Source organism: Grus americana, chromosome Z (assembly GCF_028858705.1).
Source record: "Grus americana isolate bGruAme1 chromosome Z, bGruAme1.mat, whole genome shotgun sequence".
Lineage (NCBI taxonomy): Eukaryota > Metazoa > Chordata > Aves > Gruiformes > Gruidae > Grus > Grus americana.
The window spans coordinates 6,707,932-6,734,311 of record NC_072891.1 but is presented as its reverse complement, the minus strand read 5'-3'; the positions used below and the strand labels follow the sequence as shown (position 1 = coordinate 6,734,311).

At 39.3% G+C, this 26,380-nt stretch overlaps 1 protein-coding gene across 5 annotated transcripts in view; it reads left to right on the top strand.

The window, feature by feature from the left end:
- PIK3C3 (phosphatidylinositol 3-kinase catalytic subunit type 3) overlaps window positions 1–26,380 on the top strand; it is an 83,471-nt gene that overhangs the window by 42,635 nt on the left and 14,456 nt on the right. For all 5 annotated transcript variants that reach the window (XM_054808939.1, XM_054808938.1, XM_054808937.1 and 2 more), the window contains 4 exons: window positions 581–665; window positions 1,777–1,851; window positions 11,417–11,585; window positions 17,364–17,454. In XM_054808939.1, the coding sequence (XP_054664914.1) occupies window positions 581–665; window positions 1,777–1,851; window positions 11,417–11,585; window positions 17,364–17,454 (420 nt within the window). The remainder of the gene's footprint in view (window positions 1–580; window positions 666–1,776; window positions 1,852–11,416; window positions 11,586–17,363; window positions 17,455–26,380) is intronic.

The window sequence follows — 26,380 nt, the reverse complement described above, 5'->3', positions numbered from 1 at the left end:
TTTCTGAAAAGATTTAAAGCACGTAATCTAATACTGGGTGGCAATGTAGATCTTCAGGAAAGAAAAGATGTTTTGATGTTTAAATGTTGCTTACCCTCTATCAACAATCTTGAAATTACATTTCATGTTTTGGAGGCATTTCTGTTTCACGCTCTACAGTTCAGCATTTGGTCTGAAGTCTGGGCTTTTTGTTTAGTTTTTTTGTTTGGTTGGTTTTGGGTTTGGTTGTTTTGTTTTTACATGCAGCATGTAAAATTTTTGGAGTACTGTAAGTAGATCCCTCTAGTTATTAATTAATAACTTTTCAATGCATTGTTAATTTTCTGAAGCTGTTAATAAAACTTTTTCAGGTTGAACTTCACATCTGTTTCTCTTAAGAATGTGATGAGTAAGACAAAATAAATAAAGCGATATAAAATTAAATTAGATCTTACTAGTTTCTTTGGAAGTGCTTGTTAGTTTAACAGATTATAATAACAGCCATTTGTGGTGTTGATTTTAAATCCTTTTTTCTACTAGTTCTAAAGATCCTGTTTCAGATCATGTGAATAACTAAACATGTTGATGACTTCCCTTCCAGAACTTCTTCAGAAAACATGCACCTAGTGAGAATGGCCCTCATGGCATAAGTGCAGAGGTGATGGACACCTATGTTAAGAGCTGTGGTAGGTTACATTCTTACAGTTGGTAACTTCATATCTGAAGTATAAAGGACGGGGTAGATAAGACATTTCAGTTTAGATGACTGCAGGTAGGGCACTATGCACATACTTGATGTCAGAATCTCTGTGAAAAGAATAGTTTTGAGCCTGGCATGTCATACACAATTCTTCTCCTCAGCCCTCTTTTTGTTCTCCTTAAAGGAGAGTGGAAGATAAATACTCTTTGCTTTTTAGCAATAATCTTACCTCTGTCCCGTCTGCATCTTCAGTTGGGGTCTTTATAATTCAGGGGGATATCAAGCATTTATATAATAATAAATCATCTGTATTTGAGGTAGAAAATTTTAATTTGTTTTTAAAACATAGGGGGTGTTCGGGGGTTGAGACTACATTCAACTTCCTGTTCCATTTGGATGACAAGAAAAAGTGGTAGTGTAGTTGTTGTTTCAGTAAACTGATGGCAGTGTTAAAATATCATATTTGCTGTCTATTAAATTAAAAGCAACTTCATTCTTTAAAAAAAACGTAATTCAGTTGTTGCTCCACCCTATCTTCTTTCCCCTTCTTTTTCTGATGGTACAGTCTTTAGAACCGCTTCAAACTGGTTGGGGGGTAAAAAAATTAAAACAGTTTGCATTAGTTCTAATTTATTTATCACTGCCTGGCTTACTGCTTAGCTTGTAAATACTGCTGATGTATACTTGCAGATTCATGTCAATGTCTATGCTTGTTTACAGTTGTCCAAAAATCTTCAGTTCAAAATTTGTGCATTCATTTTGCTCAAAATACTTCATCTTCCTTTGAAGTCTCTTAATCCGAATACTCAAAGAAGTTAGGCTTTTAGTGTTAGGCATATAATTGTGCAGTAAGAAATGAAAATCTAGGCAGTAGTGAATAAACATCAGAGTTTTAATTTATTACTTCAAATGTTCTTCATACTCCTGATAATCTTGATTTTTCTTCCCCAGCACCACCCCCACCCACAGTCTCTATGGCATATTTATTACTTGTGAACAAGAGCTAAGATCGTGTCATATGCTGTTGTTAATTGTGTGGAACTTGTTGCTCTCCAGGAACGGTACTTATATTGATGTTTACAATTTACTTCTTACAGCTGGTTATTGTGTAATTACATACATCCTTGGAGTTGGAGATAGACATCTGGATAATCTTTTGCTAACAAAAACAGGTAATTCTTCTTAGCAGTATAATTTTATAACAGCAGTTGTTTAATTTCTAATGTGTTGGTACTGTTTTGCTTCATTTTGCTTTTGAGTATAACCCATGGAGTATCGTAGGTTAGAATATATTTTTAAATGTAAAGTTATATTGTCTTATCTAAGGTAATATTTAATCCAATGAATCAAGTTCAGCTTTAAACTATTAGTAGTGTGAAGTGGCAGTTCAACAGTAAGAAAGCAAGTAGATTAATTGCTCTCTGAACACATTAGTAGGCAAGATATAATGTGTATCCGATATGTGATTTTGATGTCAGTTTACGAGCAATTTATAATCTGTAGGTAATGGAAGTCTAGCTTCACCTAAACACAGACATGTTTATAAACACTGGGGGTTTTGTATGGTTTTAATTTGGTTTATTTTACAGTCCTGTGTTCTACTGCCATTTTTTTTACACTGAAAACTGGACTGGTACATTGTTTTTTGTTAAACACAAGAATTTTTTTTGAAAATAGTGTGCACATAGTATAAGGTAAAATTTGGCTGCCTTTACCTAGAGCCAAGAAACTTTTCACTGTTATCTTAAACTTGGCTAAAATCATAATTACCTTTTTTTCAAAACTCTTGGTCCACAGGTGAAAAAAAGGATCCATTTGAAATTATTTGTAAAGTGACTCCCATTCCAAGTATCCTAATTGTTCATTGCCAAACCATTTAATTTTTCATGAAATTGCAGCATTCCTGTTTAGTAGCTCTTTTTAAACCTGCTATCAGAAAGCAAATTCAAGATCTACTAATTGGATACCAGTTCTATTTTAATAGTTATCAAATAATTCTGCTTTTTTTATGTATGCTATTCCAAATACAGTAGATGTTTAGTATTTTCAGTAGTCGTATGGGATTAGGTAAAATCTTGATGACTTCACTGAGATGTCCATGTGAATCCTTGTGTCAAATTTGACGTTCTTTTAAACAGAGAGGTTCTGTGAGCTTTCCAGGTCTGTATGCGTTTCTAAGAAATTTACGTATGTTCCAGAAGTGACAGTGTCACACAAGACCTGTCAGAGCAGGATTCAATTTAGCATTTTTCTATTCCCTATGAATCTTGTGGTCTTTATGAAACCAAACCACTGTACAGCAAAAACCCAAATGGCTGAGCTGGCTGGATCATTCAGCTCCAGTTGAGATTATATGTACTTCTTTTAACAAAGAAGGAAATAGACTTTTTTAGTCTACTGCTGATTACAAATTTACAGCTGGGGAAGAGAAAATAGTAGAAATTACTGTTTAATCAAGTACATCGTTTAGTTTGCAGCAAAACCTGTATATCTTGAAAGTTCAAAATAGCAGATGCACATGTAGATTTTCCTTAATTTGTTTTAACTTTTTTAATGTTATTTTTTGTTGCCATCTGTATAGATTAATAACAGACCAGGAGGAGTGAATAATTCTAGTAATTTGAAATAAATAGAAGATTTCTCTACTAGAGGAAATGAAAGATTTGAAAATTAAGCTACTTCATCTATTACAATCTCTGCCTTGGGGTGAAGGGAAATTCAAGTGTTTTAGTTGAAAATAAATTGCACAAAGTTTTAACAAACAAAAACATTTATTGTAGGGGAAAATTTTTTGGAGTTGTTTTTTGTTTGTTTGTTGCGGGTTTGTTTTGGTTTTGCTTGCTTACTTTTGAACAGCAGCTTCCCGTATGAGTTCTGATGCCTTGAATACCTTCATTACATAGTGATGAAGAGTTAGGAGTGGTGGTTAAGTGTTTATTATAAAGTGAAATGTTTATTGAATTGAGAAACATGTAAATAAAAAAAATGTTATTTGGGGAAAAGAGACACATCCACGTGGAAGGCTTGTTAGTTTACAGATAAGGCTGAAGCATATATTACTTTGAATCAGTATACTCTGTATGTAAGACTAGGAAATTAACCATTGGTAAAAGGTCTTGGTCTAAGCACATGAGGGAACAACTAATGCAAGTGTATTTTTCCTTATCTGCCTGGAAATGAACACATAGGCATTTAAAAATCTGTCTTGAGAGGTCTCTATCATTTGTCTAAGGTGATGGGTATAAATCTTTACATAGCAGGCACTGCTTACATGCTCAGAATAGTAGTATTTTAGTGGTTTGATTTGGGGTAAAGTGCATCTTACCTGTCTGTGTTTAAAAGTAAATGGCAGTTTGGCTTAGTGGAAGAATTTAAGCAGTACAGCAGAGGGCAGCGCACATCCACGATACATTCTGAGTCTGAAATTGTTTTCTTCTGCTACCTATGGTTTGTCACATACTGAGAGGTTGGGTTTTTTTTTTTCCAAGAGAAAGTTCTTATGTTCCAAAAACAACAAAGGTTTGTTTCTTGCTACCAAGTATCCCTTAGACTTAAGTTGGAAAAAGTTAACTTCATTCTCCTCTTGAGAATGGAAGCTGTAAGTACCTTTCTTCAAAATTATATGACTGTATATGCATCCTTTCTTGATGATATTTATTTAATGAATTGAAGTTTTCCAATAGGGTAAAGAATGCAGAGTACCAGCTGTGGGTTCTCATGCTATTTTTGGATTTATATGGCAGTATATATCATTGCTTTTTTCAGCTCTACCCGTTAGTTTGGTAGATGTAGCCACATCTGTGTTGGAGTCCTTCCACTAGAATCATTGCATCATTTGCTAACATACAGATGTCTATGCTTATAATAGACATGGTATAATTTAAATATTAAGCAATAGATACTGAAGTTCATAAAAACAAATTGTTTCCCACTCAGTGTTAGAAATGTGCTGTAGGGTGAGAATGTCTGTTATCTGGGTGAAATAATTTCTGCTGTATTTCATAACTGTTTTATGCCTCTAATTGTAGAAATAGGGTGACTGTTTAAAGTAGTTTTAAACAATGAATCTAGATTTTCAGTTGTTTAAATGCTGTATCATTATATTTCAAGGGCAGCTGTAGATGTTCGTTTGGAAAGAGATATAGGAACACATCAGTTAAAATATCCTCATCTATCAGTAATGTTACAAATTACAAGAATACTTGCATCAGTTTCACTAATGTGCCTTAGCTTGCAACCTGAATGTCACGTTTTATAGTCAGTATTGTGTTACAGGAATATCTATTTTCTTTGAGAACTTTTGGCTTCATACTTCTGGAGATGGAACCTGTTATCAATTGTATGTTTTAATTTCTTGTTTCCAGATCTATAACAACAGATATTACAGTGACTTGTAAATAACAAGACACTGTTTTGCAGCTGAATACCCAGCTTTAAGTAGCATCAGTGCCTTGTAGGATTACAGACTGATTTATGTATTAATGCCAGTATCTGACTTACCAGCTAATGTGCTCTTTGTTGCCTTGGAAGGAAGAGCAAGTTGTGAAGCTGGATTGTGATATACCAGATGTAGAACGTTCAGTTAACTTTCATGTAATATGCATTATGCTAGTATGTTTCAATTGTGTCATGCCTTCCCTTGAAAATAGTTTATTCTGAATTTGTTCCACTGTTTTTGATTGTGGAGTTGGGATCCAGCTACCAATGTAACATCCAGATAGGGATGTCTTCATGTTTGCTAAGCCTTTTAAAGTCTTAAGACAGGCAGTACAGTCATCATTAGAGCTTTGATAGTGTTTCAGCTATGACAGACAAGTGAAGTCTCCAGTCCCACGTGAGATATATCAATAGTTTTAACTTGGTTTATAGACAGGCAAGGGTTTCACAAAGGTCCTGTTGTATTTGCAGGTTATGTGTAGATATTTTAGGATATCCTGAGGCATTCAGATGGCATTTTTGAGTAGCACTGCATGTGCGTGTCGGAGCAACTAGTTCTCACCCAGCTTAATCTTTCAATAACCTTTAGAGACTCATGTGTAAAACCAAGTTCCCATTATAGGTTCTCTAAATACAGGCACTTATCTGACCTCTACACCTGAAATTGGTCTGTAGCAGTAAAGTGAATTGCTAGGTGGATAAAATTAAGTTTATTAATATCTGAGGGCGGGTCAAAGACTGAGGGCTCAGAACTTGAAAACCACATTTACTTTTAGCGTCATGTGTAGGTAGATGAAAGAACTGGATTGTCATCTTATTTAATGCTTAGAGATAGGGCTATGGTCTGTCTTCAGTGTAAAGTGCACCAGTTGACATCCAGGTGAGACAGAAAAGATCTGAACAGTTCCATATATGAGATGACACCATGTGTTTGTATGTTCAGTGCTTTTCAGTTCAAACCTGCTTTGGGATAGATGGTTTTAAGATGACAAAAATGGAAAAACTATAGGATTCAAACCTTCTTCTGTATCAGTGCTTAAATAAATACATTGATAAGTACATTTATTAATGTTGTAAACTAGTATGTGAAATACAGTGGAATTTTTAAATACATTTTAAGTGTTACTAGTCTTGATAGAGGAATGTCCTTTTTAAAAAAAAAAAAAAAAAAAAACACCACCAAACCTAACGTATACCGTTTAGATTTCTCTGTGCAACTCCAATTTCTGTCATGCCTACCAAGGAGCATGTAAACTTTTAGCTGTTAATGTCCTAAAATATTTTCTGTTTTAGGTGTCTTGAACAGTATTTCTCATGTAACAATACATATCTGACTTTTTTTCTTATAATATGCCTGCATGGAGTGTATTTTGAGAATGGACAGCTTGAGGTGTGGGTGTGTGGGGAAATTACAATGCTTAGCACAAGCTGGGCCATTATCTGTTGTATGGATGACAGTGATAAACTTTACCTCCAGCTGTTGCTGCATACTGAGTTTAAAAGCTGTATCCTGGGTAAGTACTTAACAATTCATACTAATTTCTTCCATTTTTGTGCAATCTTAGAAAAGTTATAACATGTAGCTGATTAAAATGATGACAATAAATCAGGCATTCTGATTATTTTTTTTTTTTCATCATGGCAGTGGTCTGATAGCAAAGGAGAAATTTTGATGGTAAGATCAGAACTTGCTGAGAAAGCCAGGAAACCACCCTGTCCATCTACACACTTTCATCAGAGGATTTTTTTTATCCTATTACTTCAAAATTAAAATAGTGATTCAGTTAAAATAGTCACTGAATTGTACTTTTTCTGTACAAGTCAAGTTAAAATAATAGTGGCAGTTGCAGTTTACAGAAAATATATTGAAATTCAGACTCTGGGGGATTTTGTATTTTGTTTGGGTGGTTTTTTCCACTCTTCCCAAAAGTGGGAACAAGTAAGTTCAGAATGATTTGTAAAGTTTTCTTCTTGCCTGTTAGAAGACATTTGCCACCAGACTTTATTTTAGTAACTGCATTTAATTTGCTTTGCCTTCCACATTTTGTTTAAGGATTTCAGAGTTCTGTGCAGGTTTTCAGCAGCTTTTCCTAACAGTCCTCTGGTGAAATAAAGCAATTTCTGTGCTGCTATATGGGAACTTTCTTCTGGGCTAAAATCTAGGCATTAACAGTAAAAGTAATGGACAAATCAGTCTCTCTGGCTTGTCAGATGTTATTGGCTATTGCAAGCAACAGATACCAATTTTTAGTCTCCGTAAGTCCATGCTTCACTTAATCAAAGATCACTCTCAAAGCTGAAAGGAACTCAGACGGACTTTCAAATCCCTCATGCCCTGACTCCTAGTCAGGGAAGCTTTCCATGTTTGATGCCATTTCCTTGAACTCCCCAAGGGCCTGGTCTTTATTCCATATGTTAGAAAACCAGGTGTTCAGTAGAAGAATGTAGTCAACCTCATTATTTATTTATTTAAAAAAAAGCTTAAAAATACACAACGGTATCCGCTTTTAGGTTTTGAATTAAACAATTTTGGGTATGCATGCTGCATTATTGCATATGCCTGGAAATGTCTCATCCTCTTCCTGTCAGTAAATGTCTTGTGTCTTGCTTTTTCTACAGTAAAATAGCTTGAATAGGGAATGGAGAGTGCTTATTAGGGCACTTTTTTTTTTAAGGTGAGAGACTCAATTTGAAGTCTTCCCAGCAGAGATTTTTCCTGTTTCCTGAGAAGGTGCTAATGTCATATTTTAGACTTTGAGGAGTGAGCCACTTTCAACATCAGAAATATTTGTCTAAAGCTGTGGATCTTGCACTATAAGTGGGTGCCTACATACAGACCTGCTCCTAGCCTTGAAGCAGGGCAGGAAGTTCATGCATACTTGTTTGTGGTCTCAAGATGTTTCCTGAATTATGTTTTCATTTCTCAGATGCCTAAAATCTCCCATTTTTATAAGGAACTCAGATTTCTAAGTAGTTGTCTAAAGGTTTCAGTGTCTAAATATTAGAAATTCAGGGCCTTTATATCTAGCCTTACAAGAATGTAAGAGTCTCAGAGGATGAAATGTATTTCACCTGTTGTCTTAAGTAACTTCTCTTTTAGTTTGAAACACGACTCAAGCAAAACAGTCTTACCCGTATGATTTAGCAGTCATTCAGGAACAGTAATAAACCAAAACAAGAAGTCCTGTCTTGTCTTTTAATTTATAAGCACGTCTAATAATTAAGATCCCATTAAATTAGGATGCAGTAAATCTGAAGGAGTTGGATTAGAAGGTGAGGTTAAAAACATGATGGTATAAGAGATGGAAGTGTATGTGTTATGGCACTGACACTGTATAGTGAAGGAAGGAAATGTAATTGTTTTATAAAACATGGAAGTTCAAAGCCTTTAGAAAAAGTAGTGTTACACAAAGTTCACAAGCAGTCTAATATACTGGGAGGATAGATTATAATTGTATATAAATGCCATGCTATGACTATGAATTATTACTCATAGTGGGGGTGCCAGAGCACTGGCCCAAGTTGCTCAGAGAGATCATGGAGTCTCCTTCCTTGGAGATTCTCTCAAACCATCATATTAAATATACAACCAATTTAATTTGTCCAAAGCAGGCTTATTCTTCACCTGTTCCAACAGTAGTTAAGTCCTCAAGGAGAACATAAGTCAGGCTTCTCTGTAGAAAGCTCTAAAACTTCAGTACTCCCTCAAACTGGCTTGGTTGGTCTTTACTGCTGTAGCGGCTTCAGACAAGCACCAAGGGGAGCTTTCTGCCCATATTGTGTAATATGGTACACTGGCTTAATTGATCTTGGAGGAGCTACACGAATGAAAATGAGTGAAGTCTGTGTTTAATGCATGGATTTGAAGAATATTAAATATATTTAATGTATTTAAATTAAAGCTTTTGACATATATTTTGAGTCAGCGTAAAAATCTGCTGAATTTTGAAGTACAGCTAGGGAAGCTATAATGTTAATGCAGGATGGCCTCATCTTGTGCTTTCTTTTATACTTCATTCTAAAAGTTAGTAAGTAAACTATTTGATATCTAATTAATCTATATGAACATATATTAGCTATTCAAATGTTTTTGAATGTTTTAGATGCATCTTTGTTACGAATTTAAATTATTAATTATTGCCTCTTATTCCCTGTCTCCAGAGCAAACTAAAAAGGAAAGATTTAATTACTGCCAGAAGAGTTAGTGTTTTATTGAAAATGTTGTCTCTTGAGTCTTCAAGGTGACAGGTTGGAAAAAGTGAACAAAACCCAGAACCCTCAAACATTTTTTGTAACTTAATGGGGTGTGGGGCTGTGTATATCGAAGTGCCTACTTCAAAAACTTAGTGTACAAAAATGAGCTCTGAAAGAAACTCCTGTAACAGCTTGAATAAACTATCGAAGGAAGGGAGGTGGGGTTTTTTGGTTTTGTTTTGTGTTTGTTTTTTTTTTTTTTTTAGCAAAATTAAGTATGCAAAATATAATGGTTGTGGCATTTATCAACTAACAAATACTTTGTCTGCTTATTAAGCATCCTTGTGAACTCCCTTAGAAAATAGACTGGGATAGAATCTGTTTCTTGGTTTGAAGAAGAGTGCTTATGACAGATCTCAAGCAGCCTTATCTGATGACGGAACATTATTATTCAATGAAATGGTCAAAGAGGAGTGACTAATTGAAAAATACTATCTGCTCTATTTTTTTTTAAGAGTGCTGAGCACCTAAGCTAATGAAAATATGAAAATGAATACAGATGCTGCAGGTTAAAATACTCCTTGGCAAACAGATCTCTGTCCATAATGCTGTTCAGTTTCTTAATTGTGAAGCAAGACTCTGCATGTTCTGTGCTGTGACTGTCTAGATAACAATCATGCTAATAATTTTCATAGAATCATAGAGTGGTTTGGGTTGGAAGGGACTTCAAAGATCATCTGGTTCCAACTCCCCTGCCATAGGCAGGGACACCCTCCACTAGACCAGATTGCCCAAAGCCCCGTCCAACCTGGCCTTGAATGTTTCCAGGGAGGAGACATCCACAGCTTCTCTGGGCAACAGGTTCCAGTGTCCCACCACCCTCACAGGGAAGAATTTCTTCCTACTACCTAGTATAAATCTACCTTCCTTCAGCTTAAGGCCATTCCCCCTTGTCCTGTCACTCCATGCCCTTGTAAACCGTCCCTCTCCAGCTTTTTCGTAGGCCTCCTTCAAGTACTGGAAGGCCACTATAAGGAATATATATTTTCTGTCTTCTAGTTCAGAAGATCTTTCGTCTTCCAATATACATTTTATCCTCTTCTATAAATTAATCATATAAGAAATGTATTACTGCCTGTGGGTAGTTTTGCTTTGGATGCAAAACTTAACTTAGCTAACAGTTCAAACGCACATCACCTTTTTGTACTACTTAATTTACTTTCTGACTCCTCATTACTGCAGACTTCAGGAAGATGGTTTCTCTCTCTCCTAAGGAAATCACTTAACAGATTTCATTTGTATATTCATTTTTATTTTTTTTTATATAAATGTTTCTTGGCGTATCTGAATTCTTACCATCAACTGATATAATTCTCACATTTTAGTACTGAAAAAGTGTAAGACAGACTTTGGCACATTTGAAATACAATTCAGATAGGGAACTGTAGTGATGTTTCTTCAGTGTGTTTGGAAACTGTTGATAAATTTTAACCTTACTCAAACAACTCTTGAATAATTTTAAACCAGCTTTGAAATCTTCGGTATTTTGTGGCTTCAGAAGGTCTTTCTTGCGATCATGAGTTTTGTTTTCCCTTTAGTAAATTGAATATACAACTAAAATAACATATTTGATACCACAACAATCAAATGGGATAGTAAAAGCAATGCAATGTGTGGATTAATATCTTAATTTGCTAATAAATTCTAAAGAAGGTGCAAAGAATTAGTAGTATGTGTTACAACCGTGCATTTAATACCTACTGACCAGTTTCAACATTGATTGTCTTTGTGAATATACTCCAGGTGGGGTTTGTTTTTTTTTTTTAAAAAGGGGCAAAAAACCTCATCTTGTTTGTTAATACTCTAAATGAATTTGAAACCAGCTTTAATTTTTTAAACCTATAATGTCAAATGAGCAGCTGAAGATATAAAATACATGGTTATAAGCCTTACAGAAAACAGTGCATTGTATTTTTTGAGCGCCACTTAGCACTTTATAGGGATTGCACTTAAAGATCTTTTTTTTTTTCCGAGTTTTGCATCAAAATTTTATACTATGTGAAGGGTTGAAATAGTAATTAATGTTTGCCTTTCCTTCTTCTACAGGTAAACTATTTCACATTGACTTTGGATATATTTTGGGTCGGGACCCTAAGCCTCTGCCTCCCCCAATGAAGCTGAATAAGGAGATGGTGGAAGGTATGGGAGGCACGCAGAGCGAACAGTACCAGGAATTCCGTAAGCAGTGCTACACAGCCTTTCTCCATCTCCGCAGGTAACAATACTATTTTGATGCTAAAATTTATTAGAGCCACCATAAAGCAGGAGAGGAGTAAATAAATCAGAGAAAATGTTTGTGTTGAAAAATCAAAACCTCTTTGAAGTCTGAACGTAGACACAAGAATTTATACACAACAGAGGAATGAAAACATCACAGCATTGGTGTAATGTGGCACTTGATGGTTAATAGTCCTTTGGGTTAAGGTCCTCAGTTTTGCTTGTTTCATAACCTAAATAGCTTTTTTCATAACTCCTATGGGGTGTTAATACATATCTTGCTTTTTTGGATATGCTTTTGTCCTTAAGCAACTTTTTCTCTGATTATTGATGATCAGTTAGCTGTCCTTTTAACTTGTAAGTCATTACTTATTTGCTGCTTTATCCTCCTCCAGTTTACATTAGTGATGATCACATTCTTTGGCTTGAAGATGCCATACATAAGCTTAGTTGGGTTCAGGTCCTGCAGGAGAGAAATTGTCACTACAAGCAGCTAATTAAGTATGTTAGCAGAAGATACTCAGAAGTGTGACAGCTAAAACCTCTTTAGACTCTATTTATGGACCAACAGATCTCTCCTTTAGAGGTGGCATCAGCTTCATTCTTTTGCAGTGACCATATTGCTTACCATCAACTTTCTGAGCCAAGTAGCTCAGTTATGTTCTGTTTGAACAGAACACAGGTAAGCATTCTTGGGCTGCCCAGTGATGGATTTAGTACATCTTCCGTGGAGATGAAAGAATTTCACTTTGATATCAAGATCTCATAATGTAAACCTCCAAAAAAAAAATTAAGGGGAAGAGCATATGTGAAAAGTACATGTAGTATGAAAAATAGGCAGTCAATGATTTGAAATAAAAATGCTACATGTAGTTTTGTCCGTGTTAAAAGGAGGAGTAAGGAGTTGATTTATGAACTGACATTGTTAATGGGTTAAAAGCAATTCAGCAGCATGGAAAAACAGCAGCGTGTTATCAGCAAGCAATTCATGACTTCAGAGAACAATCATGAAGGCTAACGTATATTCCGTGTTCTAAATTTTGCTTAAAACTCTTTTGTGATACTTTATTACTGATTTGTGAAATACTTGAGTTGTTTTTATTGTTTAAACTTTGCTGTTTCAATGTAAAGGTCTGTTGTGTCAGTGAAGGATTACCCATTGCATTAATATATGTAATAGTTTGCTACAAAGATCATCATCAAGTATGGAGTATAGCAGTAATTTACGTATAAAACTAAACTGTAAATCAAGATGGTTTCATTTTTAATGTCTGGGATTGTAGCTGTAATTATAGTCTCTCCAATATTTGTTCAGTTTAATAGGAAAGTATTTTTTAATGGTTCTGGATAAATATCTTTAAGGCTTTCAACAAAGATAACAGGATAATATTGGTATTACTATAACTTACCTTAAGCAAGAACTAAACTAACTTAAGCTAGAACTAAAAATTATTAAGATTACTTATTAACAAAAGAATAATTAGAGGTACAATGGCTTAGTTCTATCGGTTCTGCATGTTGACACAAATGTGTTCACAGATAACTTCTGGCTACGTAGTGTGAAATCTTAACCTCTGATTGCTAAGACAAAATACAAACTCTGTTTGTCATCTCCATCAATTTGTGTTTTATTTTTCTTTATTTCCCTGGGGTATAGACAGTTCTCTACATATTTGAAGTGCTGTATCTCAGTGTCTCAGGATTCCTGGTGGAATGGGTGTTGCATAGTGGAAACAAATAAAAACAATTTAAAACTTACAAGTGGAAAAATAGTTTTGTTCATTGTTTTAGGTTGGAAGCTGTTTGACATATGAACATTAGCATGCAGTTGGGTTTTTTGGTTGGTTTTGTGTTTGGTTTTGGGGGGGGGTGAGGGAGATGCTTTCCACTTTTTTTGAACAATAATTGGTGATTTGTGTTTGTCAGCAGTGCTGTAATGAAGGAGCAGCCTCTGCGTTCTGAATGTCTTGCAGGCCAAATGGTGACTGGCAGCAGAACTTGCATCCTCACGTGGGCTTTAGCAGCCTTTTACAGCTTCATTATACACGTGGAGCCTATTTAAAGATGTTCAAGTCCTGTTACCTGTCAGCGTTTCCCTTCCTCTGAGAGTTTACACATGCTCAACAGCATCCAACAGAAAAGAATCCAGCATCAACATTTAAAAGTTTTTTTCCCGGAGTGAGGTTCTAGATTGTAAGGATTTCCCCTGTGTTAGACATGTGAGAAGTTCAGTGGTCAGTTTGAGTTAGTAGGCAAAGGATTGGGAAGTAACAGGAGACAGAAGCTGTAGTTTGGGCTGAGGTACTTACTCGGTATGGATGGGGATATCCAGCTAGCTGGGCCACAGTGTTTTTCCCAAGTCTCTTCACAATGTGGACAGCAGAGGTCATACAGCTCTGAATGAAGAAAAAGTAAATACAGGTAATGAGTGGAAAGCTGTGATGGTCATTGGGATGTGCCCATTCTTTCGAAAGGTAGTAGCTAGGCAAAGCTAGGTAGTCTTCTAAAAACCTGGGGGTAGATGGTCAGGAGGGAAGAGCAAAGGTGAAACTGGGTAGGATCAGGTCAGTTTTGCTTGCATCTGGAATGCAAGGAAATACTTCTGGAAGAATAAATGCCATAGTTTATTATAGCTAACTGGGACATAGAATCATAGAATGGTTAGGGTTAGGAAGCGACCTCAAAGATCATCTAGTTCCAGCCCCCCTGCTGCGGGCAGGGACACCCTCCACTAGACCACATTGCCCAAAGCCCCATCCAGCCTGGCCTTGAACACTTCCAGGGATGGGGCATCCACAGCCTCTCTGGGCAACCTGTGCCAGTGCCTCACCACTCTCACAGGAAAGAATTGGTGGAGTATACATAGTCTTGAGAAGAGAATAAGTAAGTCCTGGGGAGTCCCAGGCTATGCTGCAGAAAAGGTGATTGTGTTTTAAACTTATGAATTTTTGAGGTAGACCAGGTAAGCAGTGCTTTAATTTGGGACCACAGATAACTGTATACTTCCCTGTCTCGTCTTTGTAGTAGAAGTTTGTGGCTTTGGATTTGATAGAGTATTGCGTTGTCAACAACCTAAATTTAGGTTTAGGGCATCTGTATTCAAAGGGGTTGGTAAATGTTGACAAAATACATAAAGGAGTGCCTGGGATCAGAAATATATTTGCTGAGATATTAAGCACCTAAAACTAAAAGTTGCTGTTCTCAGAAAAGATAGCACTGAGAATTTGAACTTTTTTCTAATGCAGGTTTCTTTTTTGGTATATGAGGCCTCTTCTATGTAAGAATGGAGTTATTTTGTTGGATTTCTTAATTTTTTACAGAACCTCCTTGGTTTTAGTATTTGATGTTCAAACCATAAGTTTAATCAACTGCCACTGCAGCTGAGTGCTTGTTTATTTCACAAATTAATTTTTACTGAGCTTTGATGAAGACAAAGAATGCATTCACTTGTGAAGGATTTAAAGTCAGGTTTAGGTGCTTAATTGAAGCTCCTTAAACCTAGAAAAATTGAGCTCCTACTTCGTTCTGGCTGTGAATGTAGGTCACCCATTCCAGAGGCCTTTGTAATGTAGATGTCAAAGACGATTGATACTACTTGCCTGACAAAGGTGTTTGTTTTTTACAGGTGGAATTTCTAACTCAGATGTTTCAGTGAAGTGTGTAGTGCTGGGATGGATTTGGGCTGTCAGTTGACCAGTTGCGAACATCTTGGCATATTTGCCAAGGATGTTGCCTATGGGAAGGATGACAGCCAGCTGTCTAACGTAGGAAGTTGTTACCTCTCTTGTCAAGTCCCAGATTTTTTAATAAATTTTCTAAAAATCTGTGAAACGTGATAAGGATCCTAGAGGCAGTTAGCAAATTTACTTGATAAGCCCTCTTTCATCCTTAGACGCACATCTAATTGCTTACTGAGTTAAAGAAATGTTGGGGTTAGGGGCAGAGGTGAGACCTGCAGAGAGTATAGTGATCAGCTCTTTTCAAATTTTTCTCATACAACTCTATACTCTGCCCCAAATTACCTTTTCTTGATTTTTTTTTTTTTTTTAAAAATGAGGTTCTTCAGATGATGTTATACTTCCAGTGCTTTTACCTTCGTTAATCACAAAGAACCAAAAGACTTCATTGTGTGGAACAGAACCAGCTCTTAACTGGCATCTAGCAGTGATGCCTAGATCTTTGAAATCACTTTTATGAACCTCCATCACTTAAATAACCCCAGTTACCTGTAGTGCTCATAACCTCTTACCCTCTGTGTGGTTCAAGAGCAAAAGGAACTCTGAGACTCTGGGGTCAGTTCAAAGGGAGAACTATCAATGGAAGCTACCAATGACCTAGGAAGAGACTTGAGACAATGTAACTGCAACATTTAAGCATATTTACAGTGAGATTTGCTTGTTTCACGCAAGTAGAAAAAAATTTCATTAAAACCTGTGGTGTCTGTTCCTGGCACCAAAGCAACTGCCAGATTTCTTTGCCAGATCTGAAACAAAATGGCAGTGTAGCTTGCTTTCTTTCATCTATGATAAAAGTAATTTTCCTGACTCTAGCCCCTTACCCCTGGCAAGGTGAAGCAGAACAGCTGAAACAAATGAGACACTGAAGATTTCTGTCCAGTTTATTTTAAATGTATGTGTTTATAAAGAGTTAAAACTTACATTGGAATGTGTTAGGTAGTGCTAGCTCCAGGTGATAATGAAGTGTCAAGAATTTTTGATGGAATTACGCTTTTCTAGAGAGATTTTTTTTTTGAGCAGTATTTACTTTGCAAAATATAGCTGTGAAGCAGTTCTTTTGTGTAGTTAAAATACTTTGTACTCCTTGCCATTGTCAGCTTATATATATATTCAGCAGCTTGCTAATAAACAAGTTTTGCTGCTAAGAATTCATTTTCTATCATCTATGAAGCACCTGGTGCTTTTAGCAGAGCAGTATTTCAGACTTTAAAGTCAGTTATATACTTTGTCTCTGAAAGGGGACTAGATCTCTTTACAGAGGAAGGGAAGTCTCATTTTATGTTGCACAGCTTGAAAATTATCCTTTCAGAAAGCAACTTACAGCTAATTTCCTGCAAGGGCAAAATGATATTCTGTAAAAGATTCACAAGTACTTCCAACACCATGTTAAAATGGGAAACTATACTCTGTCTTGTCTTTTTTAATGGTTATAAATGACATTGTACTTCATAAGTGTAGAATGCCTACCAATGTTATTGCACCTTAACTGAGCAACTGCAGACTTGGATCTGGTTAAATCACTTACATTCAACTTGTTATGGCAAAAGCCCTTGCAGCAACTTGAAAAATCATTACTTGTAATTGTGAAGACTTCAGCTGTTTGAATGCTAATTTATATAATACTGCTGTATCACTGATAGACTTTTTAATAAAAAATAACCTTTGAATCGGTATTCTAGCATATGTTTGTCCTACTAGAGGTAGAAAAAGACATTGAATCTTACAATACATGAAATCGCAGTTTATATTTGATGTGTCTCTGAATAAACGTTCTGACAATTTTTAGAAAATTATAACAAAACCAGAACAGTCTCTTTAGTTTTGCCAGTTTGAGACAGCTTGAGGGTTAAACTTTCACTGCTAATATCAGGTATCTTATGTTTTTAACATAAGTATGTTCAAATGAAGCGTCATGAATGCATCTCCTCTGAACCGTTACCAGTTCACACTAAGATGATGATTGTTCTTAAATGAAGTTGTTTACAAAATGTCTTTGTACAGTTTACGGAGTGTTTTACCTAATTTGCTCCTCTTCTTAGGTATTCGAACTTGATCTTGAACTTATTTTCCCTCATGGTGGATGCCAACATTCCAGATATTGCTCTTGAACCTGACAAGACTGTAAAAAAGGTAACTGGAGAGCTTTCCTTGTCTTTCAGTAACCTGTCATCATGTCAAGAATAAGTCACTTGTGGTGACTTATTTGTAACTGACTTGAAATTATTTGCTGCTATTTCGTAAGTTTTGAGCAATTTCTAGAATCATTGAAGTTAAAGATAGGAGAACATGCTTTTGAGATCACGTAACACATGTGCCAGTAAATACAGAACTGCTCTTTATGGTCCGTGCAGTAGTGCACACTCTGCTCCAGCTCTCTTTCCCAAGAGGTATTTTAGCATTCTGCTAAGACCAGTGATCCCACCTTAGGAAATTTTTGATAAGTGACTATATCATGAAAGATAGTTCCATCTAATCTAGAATCATGGATGGTTTTATAAAACCAGTCTGCTGAAGATTGAAAACTAGTAGACTGGTATATCTTCATCACCAAGAAATTTTTGTTTATTGTGAAAACAAACTCGTGTCCCATAATTCTAACTTTGTCCCTTTGCACCAGCCTGAATCATTCTTCTCCATTTGATGTTTCAGCAACAGTTGACATTAAGAATACTGGATAAATGGTCATCTAGATTTTATTACACTTACATTTTAGGCAAATGTTGGCTTTTTATAATTTGATTTATAAAAGGGCTATCTGTTTTCATTCCACAAAAGACTTTGTGGAGCCTGTGTATCCAATAGAAATCAGTTCAGTGTAATTTTTATTCGAGCAGTGGATTTTCTCTAAAATAGGCTGTTCTTCAGTGTTTTCAATAAGCTATGGAAGCAGAGTTCAGAATCTTGAGTATTTCATCTTCTAATACAATTCCCTTGAAGAAAACTAAATTGACTCCAAACAAATCTTTCCTTTTGCCTGCAAGAATTTGAGCATTTCTGTTCAGAGTTTCTTGGTTCCAAATTGATACAAAGTGTTCATGTGGCTATTCAATTTCATTTCCCAGAAGGCTGGGCTAGCCAAAAGTGCTGTATAGTTGCAGTAAAGATGACAGCCCTCCCTCCATTTGGTTGTTTTCCTGAGAAGCTGACAGCTAATTCTTTTTCCATATCAATAGTTGAACCTGACCTCTGTCCATAAATGCCCTGCAAAGACTGAGTAGGTGTCGTGGTTTTACCCCAGACGGCAACTGAGCACCACGCAGCCAGTCGCTCACTGCCCCCCGTCGGGATGGGGGAGAGAATTGGAAAAGTTAAAATGAGAAAACTCGTGGGTTGAGATAAAGACAGTTTAATAGGTAAAGCAAAAGCTGCACGCACAACAAAACCAAGGAATTCATTCCCCACTTCCCATGGCAGGCAGGTGTTCAGCCATCTCCAGGAAAGCAGGGCTCTGTCACGTGTGACGGTTACTTGGGAAGACAAACACCATCACTCTGAGCGCCGCCGCCCCCCCCTCCCTCTTCACCCAAGCTCGTTATAAACTCAGCATGACATCATATGGTATGGAATATCCCCTTGGTCAGTTTGGGTCACCTGTCCTGTCTGTGTATCCTCCCAACTTCTTGTGCACCCCCAGCCATCCCGCTGGCAGGGCAATGTGAGAAGCAGAAAAGGCCTTGGCCCTGTGTAAGCACTGCTCAACAATAGGTCCGTAGAACAAAAACATCTCTATATTATCAGTGCTGTTTCCAGCACAAATCCAAAACATATCCCCATAGTAGCTACTATGAAGAAAATTAACCCTCTCTGCTGAAACCAGGACAGTAGGTTACTCATATAGAACATGGGAGGATAGAGGCTTAAAGTAGAAAACCAAAACAGCTCAATACCTGGCAAGTTTTGATGGAGTGACTACATCAGTGAACAAGGGAGGAGCTATGGATGCCGTCTATCTGGACTTCTGTAATGCCTTCGAAACAATCACAGATTGGTAGGGGTTGGAAGAGACCTCTGGAGATCATCTAGTCCAACCCCCCTGCTGAAGCAGGATCACCTAGACCATGTTGCACAGGATCGTGTCTGGGCAGGTGTTGAATCTCTCCAGAGGGGGATTCCGCAACCTCTCTGGGCAGCCTGTTCCAGTGCTCTGTCAGCTTCAGAGTGAAGAAGTCACATTGCTGGCTCATGTCCCCCACAACATCCTTCCCTCTAAATTTGAGAGACAGATTTCATGGGTGGACTGTATGGTGAATGAGGAATCGGTTGGATGGTTGCATCCAGAGGGTAGCAGTCAATGGCTCAATGTGCAGATGGAGATCAGTGACAAGTGGTGTCCCTCAGGGGTCCGTATTGGAACCAGTACTGTTTAATATCTTCATCAGTGACATAGACAGTGAGATCAACTGTGCCCTCAGCAAGTTTGCTGGTGACATCAAGCTGAGTGGAGTGGTTGACACACTGGAGGGGAGGGATGCCATCCAGGGAGACCTGAACAAGCTTGAGAAGTGGGCCCATGTGAACCTCATGAGGTTCAACAAGGCCAAGTGCAAGGTCCTGCACAGGGGTTGGGGTACCCCTGGTATCAACACAGGCTGGGGGATGAAGGGATTGAGAGCAGCCCTGAGGAGAAGGACTTGGGGATACTGGTGGATGAAAAGCTGGATGTGAGCCAGCAATGCGTGCCGAAAGCCAACTGTATCCTGGTCCACATGAAAAGAAACGTTACCAGCAGGTTGAGGGAGGTGATTCTGCCCCTCTACTTCGCTCTTGTGAGACCCCACCTGAGTACTGTGTCCAGCTCTGGGGTCCCCAGTACAAGAAACACATGGAGCTATTGGAGCAAGTCCAGAGGAGGCTGTGAAGATGATCAGAGGGCTGGAGCACCTCTCCTGTGAGGACAGGCTGAGAGAGTTGGGGTTGTTCAGCCTGGAGAAGAGAAGGCTCTGGGGAAACCTCACAGCAGCCTTCCAATACCTAAAGGGGCTACAGGAAAGCTGTAGAGGGACTGTTTTCAAGGGCATGGAGTGACAGGACAAGGGGTAAGGGCTTTAAGTTGATGGAGGGGAGATTTAGATTAGATATTAGGAAGAAATGTTTTACAATGGGGGTGGTAAAACACTGGAACAGGTTGCCCAGTGACATGATAGGTGCCCCATCCCTGGCAACATTAAAGGTCAGGTTGGACAGAGCTTTGAGCAACCTGATCCAGTTGAAGATGTCCCCGCCCATGGCAGGGGGATTGGACTAGATGACCATTAATGTCCCTTCCTACTCAAATGATTCTATGATAATATAGTTCTATGGTTCTAAGTTGCAGATGATGGGAGTAACTGCATTTTCATAGAGAGATGTTGTGGTTTAGCCCCAGCCAGCAGCTGAGCACCACATGGCCACTTGCTCACCCCTCCCTGGCGGGATGGGGAGGAGAATGGGAAGACAAAAGCAAAACCTAGTGGGTTGGGATAAGGACAGATTACTGGGACAGCAAAGGGAGAGGGAAACAACAACAATAGTACTTATAATGGAATATACACAACGGGCAATAACAGAAAGCAACTTCCTGATCCCACAACCAGCCGGATACTCAGCCCACATTCAGACTGTCCCGGAGCCACACTGACCCCATCCTCTCTGACTGGGCCCCTTTTGTGGTGAGCATGACGTCACGTGTTATGGAATAGCCCCTTGGCCAGCTTGGCTTACCTGTCCTGGCTCCTTTTGAAAATGGAATTCTATCCTAGCCACAACCAGGACAAGGAAGAGACCTTCCTAACAGAAGGTTCTTTGTGAACAGAGAAGGACTTGCAGGTGATGTGATGGTTGGAGACAGTTTTGGGCATAGTGATCATGAAATGATGGAATTTTTGATTCTCAGAGAAATAAGGAAGGGGGACAGCAGAACTGCCACCTTGGACTTCTGGAGGGCAGACTTTGGCCTGAGTCCCTTGGGAGGCAGTCCTGAGGGGCAGAAGACTCCAGGAAGGCTGGACTTTTTCAGGAAGGGAGTCTTAAAGGCACAGGAGCAGGCCCTCCCCAAGTGCTGAAAGATGGGCTGGAGGGGAAGAAGACTGGCCTGGCTGAACAGAGAGCTTTGGCTGGAACTTGGGGGGAAAAAAAAGAGAGCCTTTGGAAGAAGGGGCAGGCAACTCAGGAGGACTACAAGGATGTCATGAGGTTATGCAGGGAGAAAATTAGAAGGGCCAAAGCACAACTAAGACTTAATCTGGCTACTGCGGTAAAAGACAATAAATAATGTTTCTATAAATACATTAGCAACAAAAGGAGGACTAAGGAGAATCCCTGTCTGTGGTGGGTTGACCCTGGCTGGGGGCCAGGTGCCCACCAGAGCTGCTCTATCACTCCCCTCATTCGCTAGACAGGGGAGAAAAGGCATAACAAAAAGCTTATGGGTCGAGATAAGGACAGGGAGAGATTGCTCACTAATTGTCGTCACGAGCAAAACAGACTGATCTTAGAGAGAAAATTCCATCTAATTTATTACTAAGTAAAACAGAGTAGAGGAATGAGAAATCTTAAAACACCTCCCCCCACCCCTCCCATCTTCCCGGGCTCAACTTCACTCCCCATTTCTCTCCCTCTTCCCCCTCAGTGGCACAGGGGGACGGGGAATGGGGGTTGAGGTCAGTTCCTCACACGGTGTCTCTGCTGCTTCTTCGTCCTCGGGGAGAACTCCTCTCATCATTCCCCTGCTCCAACATGAAGTCCCTCTTACATGAGACAGTCCTTCACGAACTTCTCCAACGTGAGTCTCTCCCACGGGGTGCAGACCTTCAGGAGCAAACTGCTCCAGTGTGGGTCCCCCACGGGGTCACAAGTCCTGCCAGCAAACCTGCCCTGGCGTGGGCTTCTCTCTTCACGGGGCCACAGGTCCTGCCAGGAGCTTGCTCCAGCGCAGGCTTCCCACAGGGTCACAGCCTCCTTCAGGTGCCTCCACCTGCTCCAGCGTGGGGTCCTCCATGGGCTGCAGGTGGAATCTCTACACCCCCTCATCCTTCCTCCATGGGCTGCAGGGGGACAGCCTGCTTCACCATGGTCTTCTCCATGGGCTGCAGGGGGATCTTTGCTCTGGCGCCTGGAGCACCTCCTGCCCCTCCTTCTGCACTGACCTGGGTGTCTGCAGAGTTTCTTACATCTTCTCACTCCTCTCTCTGGCTGCAAAAGCTCTCTCTCTCTAAGTGTTTTTCTTCTTCTTAAATATGTTATCACAGGGGCACTGATGGGCTCACCTAGGCCAGCGGCGGGTCTGTCTTGGAGCCGGCTGGCATTGGCTCTGTCAGACACAGGGGGAGCTTCTAGCAGCTTCTCACAGAAGCCACCCCTGTAGCCTGCCCACTACCAAAACCTTGCCATGCAAACTGAACACAGCATCCTTTATTGGATGCAGGGGGAAACATACTGACAGAGGCTGAGGAAAGGGCTGACATACTTAATGCCCTCTTTGCCTCAGTCTTTAGCGGTAAGACCAGTTGTTCTCTGGGTACCCAGCCCCCTGGGCTGTAAGACAGGGACCGGGAGCAGAAACTCCCATAATCCAAGGGGAAATGGTTAGTCACCTGCTACACCACTTAGACACACACAGGTCTATCATGCCAGATGGGATCCACCTAGGGGTACTGAGGCAGCTGACGGAAGTGCTCACCAAGGCACTTTTCCATCATTTGTGAGCAGTCCTGGCTAACTGGGGAGGTCCCAGTTGTCTAGAGGTTAGCCAATCTACAAGAAGGGCTGGAAGGAGGATCCAGGAAACTTCAGGCCTGTCAGCCTGACCTTAGTGCCAGGGAAGATTATGGAACGCATCATCTTGAGTGCCATCACGTGGCACGTAAAGGACAAGCAGGTGATCAGGCCCAGTCAGCGTGGGTTTATGAAAGGCAGGTCGTGCTTCACTAACTTGATCTCCTTCTATGACAAGGTGACCCACTTAGTGGATGTGGGAGAGGCTGTGGATGTTGTCTGCCTGGACTTCAGTAAAGCCTTTGACACCATTTCCCACAGCATTCTCCTGGAGAAACTGGCTGCTCATGGCCTGGACAAGTGTACATTTCACTGGGTAAAAAACTGGCTGGCTGGCTGGGTCCAAAGAGTGGTGATGAATGCAGTTAAATCCAGTTGGTGGCTGGTCACAAGTGGTGGTCCCCTGGGCTCAGTAATGGGGAGAGTTCTCTTTAATATCTTTATCAGTGATCTGGATGAAGGGATCGACTGCACCCTCAGTAAGATTGCAGATGACACCAAGTTAGGCAGGAGTGTTGATCTGCTGGAGGGTAGGAAGGCTCTGCAGAGGGATCTGGACAGGCTGGATTGATGGGCCAAGACCAACCGTATGAGGTTCAACAAGGCCAAGTGCTAGGTCTGGCACTTGGGTCACCACAACCCCAGGCAACGCTACAGCCTTGGGGGAGAGTAGCTGGAAAGCTGCCTGGAGGAAAAGGACCTGGGGGTGCTGGTCGACAGCCAGCTGAGTATGAGCCAGCAGCATGCCCAGGTGGCCAAGAAGGCCAACAGCATCCTGGCTTGTATCTGAGATGGTGTTGCCAGCAGGACTAGGGCAGTGATCGTCCCCCCTGTACTGGGCACTGTTGAGGCTGCACCTCGAGTGCTGTGTTCAGTTTTGGGCCCCTCACTACTAGTAGGACATTGAGGTGCTGGAGTGTGTCCAGAGAAGGGCAGTGAAGCTGGTGAAGGGACCTAAGTCTGATGAGGAGCAGCTGAAGGAACTGGGGCTGTTGAGCCTGGAGAAGAGGAGGCTGAGGGGAGACCTGATCGCTCTCTACAACTACCTCAAAGGAGGTTGTGGTGAGGTGGGCGTTGATCTCTTCTCCCAAGCAACAAGTGACAGGACAAGAGGAAACGGTCTCAAGTCACACCAGGGGAGGTTCAGATTGGGTATTAGGAAAAATTTCTTCACCGAAAGGGTTGTCAGGCACTGGAACAGGCTGCCCAGGGAAGTGGTGGAGTCACCATCCCTGGAAGTATTTAAAAGATGGGTAGACATGATGCTTAGGGACATGGTTTAGTGGTGGACTTAGCAATGCTAGGTTAAGGGTTGGACTTGATGATCTTAAAGGTCTTTTCCAACCTAAATGATTCTATGATTTTAACATATGCTTGCAACACATACCTATGAATTTCATCTTTACGAAATTGACATGTTTGCTTCTGGCTACTTGTTGGAAAAATAGGGAGAAGTACTTTTTTGTTTTGGGTTTTTTTAGACTTTTCAGCTCTCCCACAAGTATTGTTATTTTATATTAACTCTCTTTTTTTTTTTGACGGATCAGCTGTTTTTAATTCCTGTTCACTGTTCAGGTTTGGTCCTTTTACTTTGAAAATTATCCTTTGAATATACTCGTGGAATTTGTGCAAAATTTCATAATGATATCTCTAAAGAGTAGGTGAACAGAGGACTCTTCCATAAAGCAGTTTTTGACAATATGATCTGCCGGATGCATACAAGTGTATTCAAAGCTCCTATGACGGTAATTACTTTCTTTAGTTCTCAATTTTTGGTTTTACTTTTTTGCTTCAAAAAGAGTTAGCAAATCAGCTGTAAATGGACTGGGATCAAAATAATCTTAAGCTATTATAGAATGGTGAATAGCTCATGTTTGGTTTTTTTTTTAGTAATGTGTTGGAAAACTTGTTACAAGCATGATATTAAATGCCTATTAGCCTGTCTCAAATCGGTTATGAGCTTTGTTAGTACTAATAGAAAAAGGAACAATGTGGCTTGCATCTCTTGGGCTGAGTGGCAAGTTTGTTCAGTCATTTAACAGGATAATACTGTACCTTGTAGGAAAATTGAATAAATGCTTTCAGCATCTCAATTGATTTTTTTTTTCTTATAGCTTTAAACAAAAAATCCATATATATTTCAACAGACTCAAATTAGCTAAAGATCCATTTTGGACTGACCTGTAAAATTAAATTACCTTTGATGTGTGAGTCAAGTCAATAGCCATTTCAACCGTGATGTCACTTTCATGGAAGACAAAGTTGGAGATTTACACATGTTTTTGTATCTAAGAAGGTATCCTGCTTAATAGCATACGTGAAGTTCATAGGCAGCATTTTCCTTATCGATGCTGTAGTAATAATACTCATTCTCTGTTTTGTAGAGCCCTCATTTTTGCTTTAAGGGGCTGGTGAGCCAGTGAGGCTCTGTGGTCTCAGTCAGCTGAAGTCAGGTCACTGAGGTAACAAGATAAAGGTAACCTTATCTAAATTTGGTGATAAATCAGAGTACTAGTTTATGATTAAACTACAAGGAAATTTGCATAGTAGAAAAAAAATGCATTAAAAGGAATGCTTACTGAAAGGAGTATTATGCTTCAGTTATTTTGGCGAACAATTCATTTGGCGTAGAGATCCTCGATATTGGAATTTTTCAGTAGGTGCGGTTATACTGCTGTTACCAAGTAGGCATAAATTATTCTAAAGATTACTTCTAAAGAAAGATTTTTTTTTTTTTTCGTGGAATGTCCACAGTTTTAATTCCTCAAAGTGAAAGCATTATGATGTTAGATGGTAGCTCAGGTTCCAGTCTAATCTTCAGCTTCACAAAGTGACATAATGCATCCTCCTAACTTCTGATAGGCAAGGAGGCACTTTATGTTACAGGAAGTATCTGCCTGCTGGTGAAAAAAGGTAAGATGCAAAAACATGCTAGCAAGTGAAGCTGCCTTTGGAAATAATTTTGGTGTTCCCTTTTTCTAAACTTCCAGAAAGTAATCTACCAAGTTTTCAGAGCCAGATTGAGGCTTTAATTTTTGTAATCATACACATATTCTAAATAAAAATAAAATTTGCATGTATCATATGATAATGATGGCTGGAGTAAAATAAGTTGAACTAGAATAAAGACCACTGTCATTTTGTATGGCTTGATTTCTTGTGCTCTCTTTTGTCACTTCCTGTGATACATACATGTGTTATAATAGGATGCTCACTACTAAGACTGAAAAGATGGTTGGAAATCAGCAATCCTAGGACTTTCTGATGGTTTAGATAAATCGAGGAAACAAAGTAAGGTCATGAA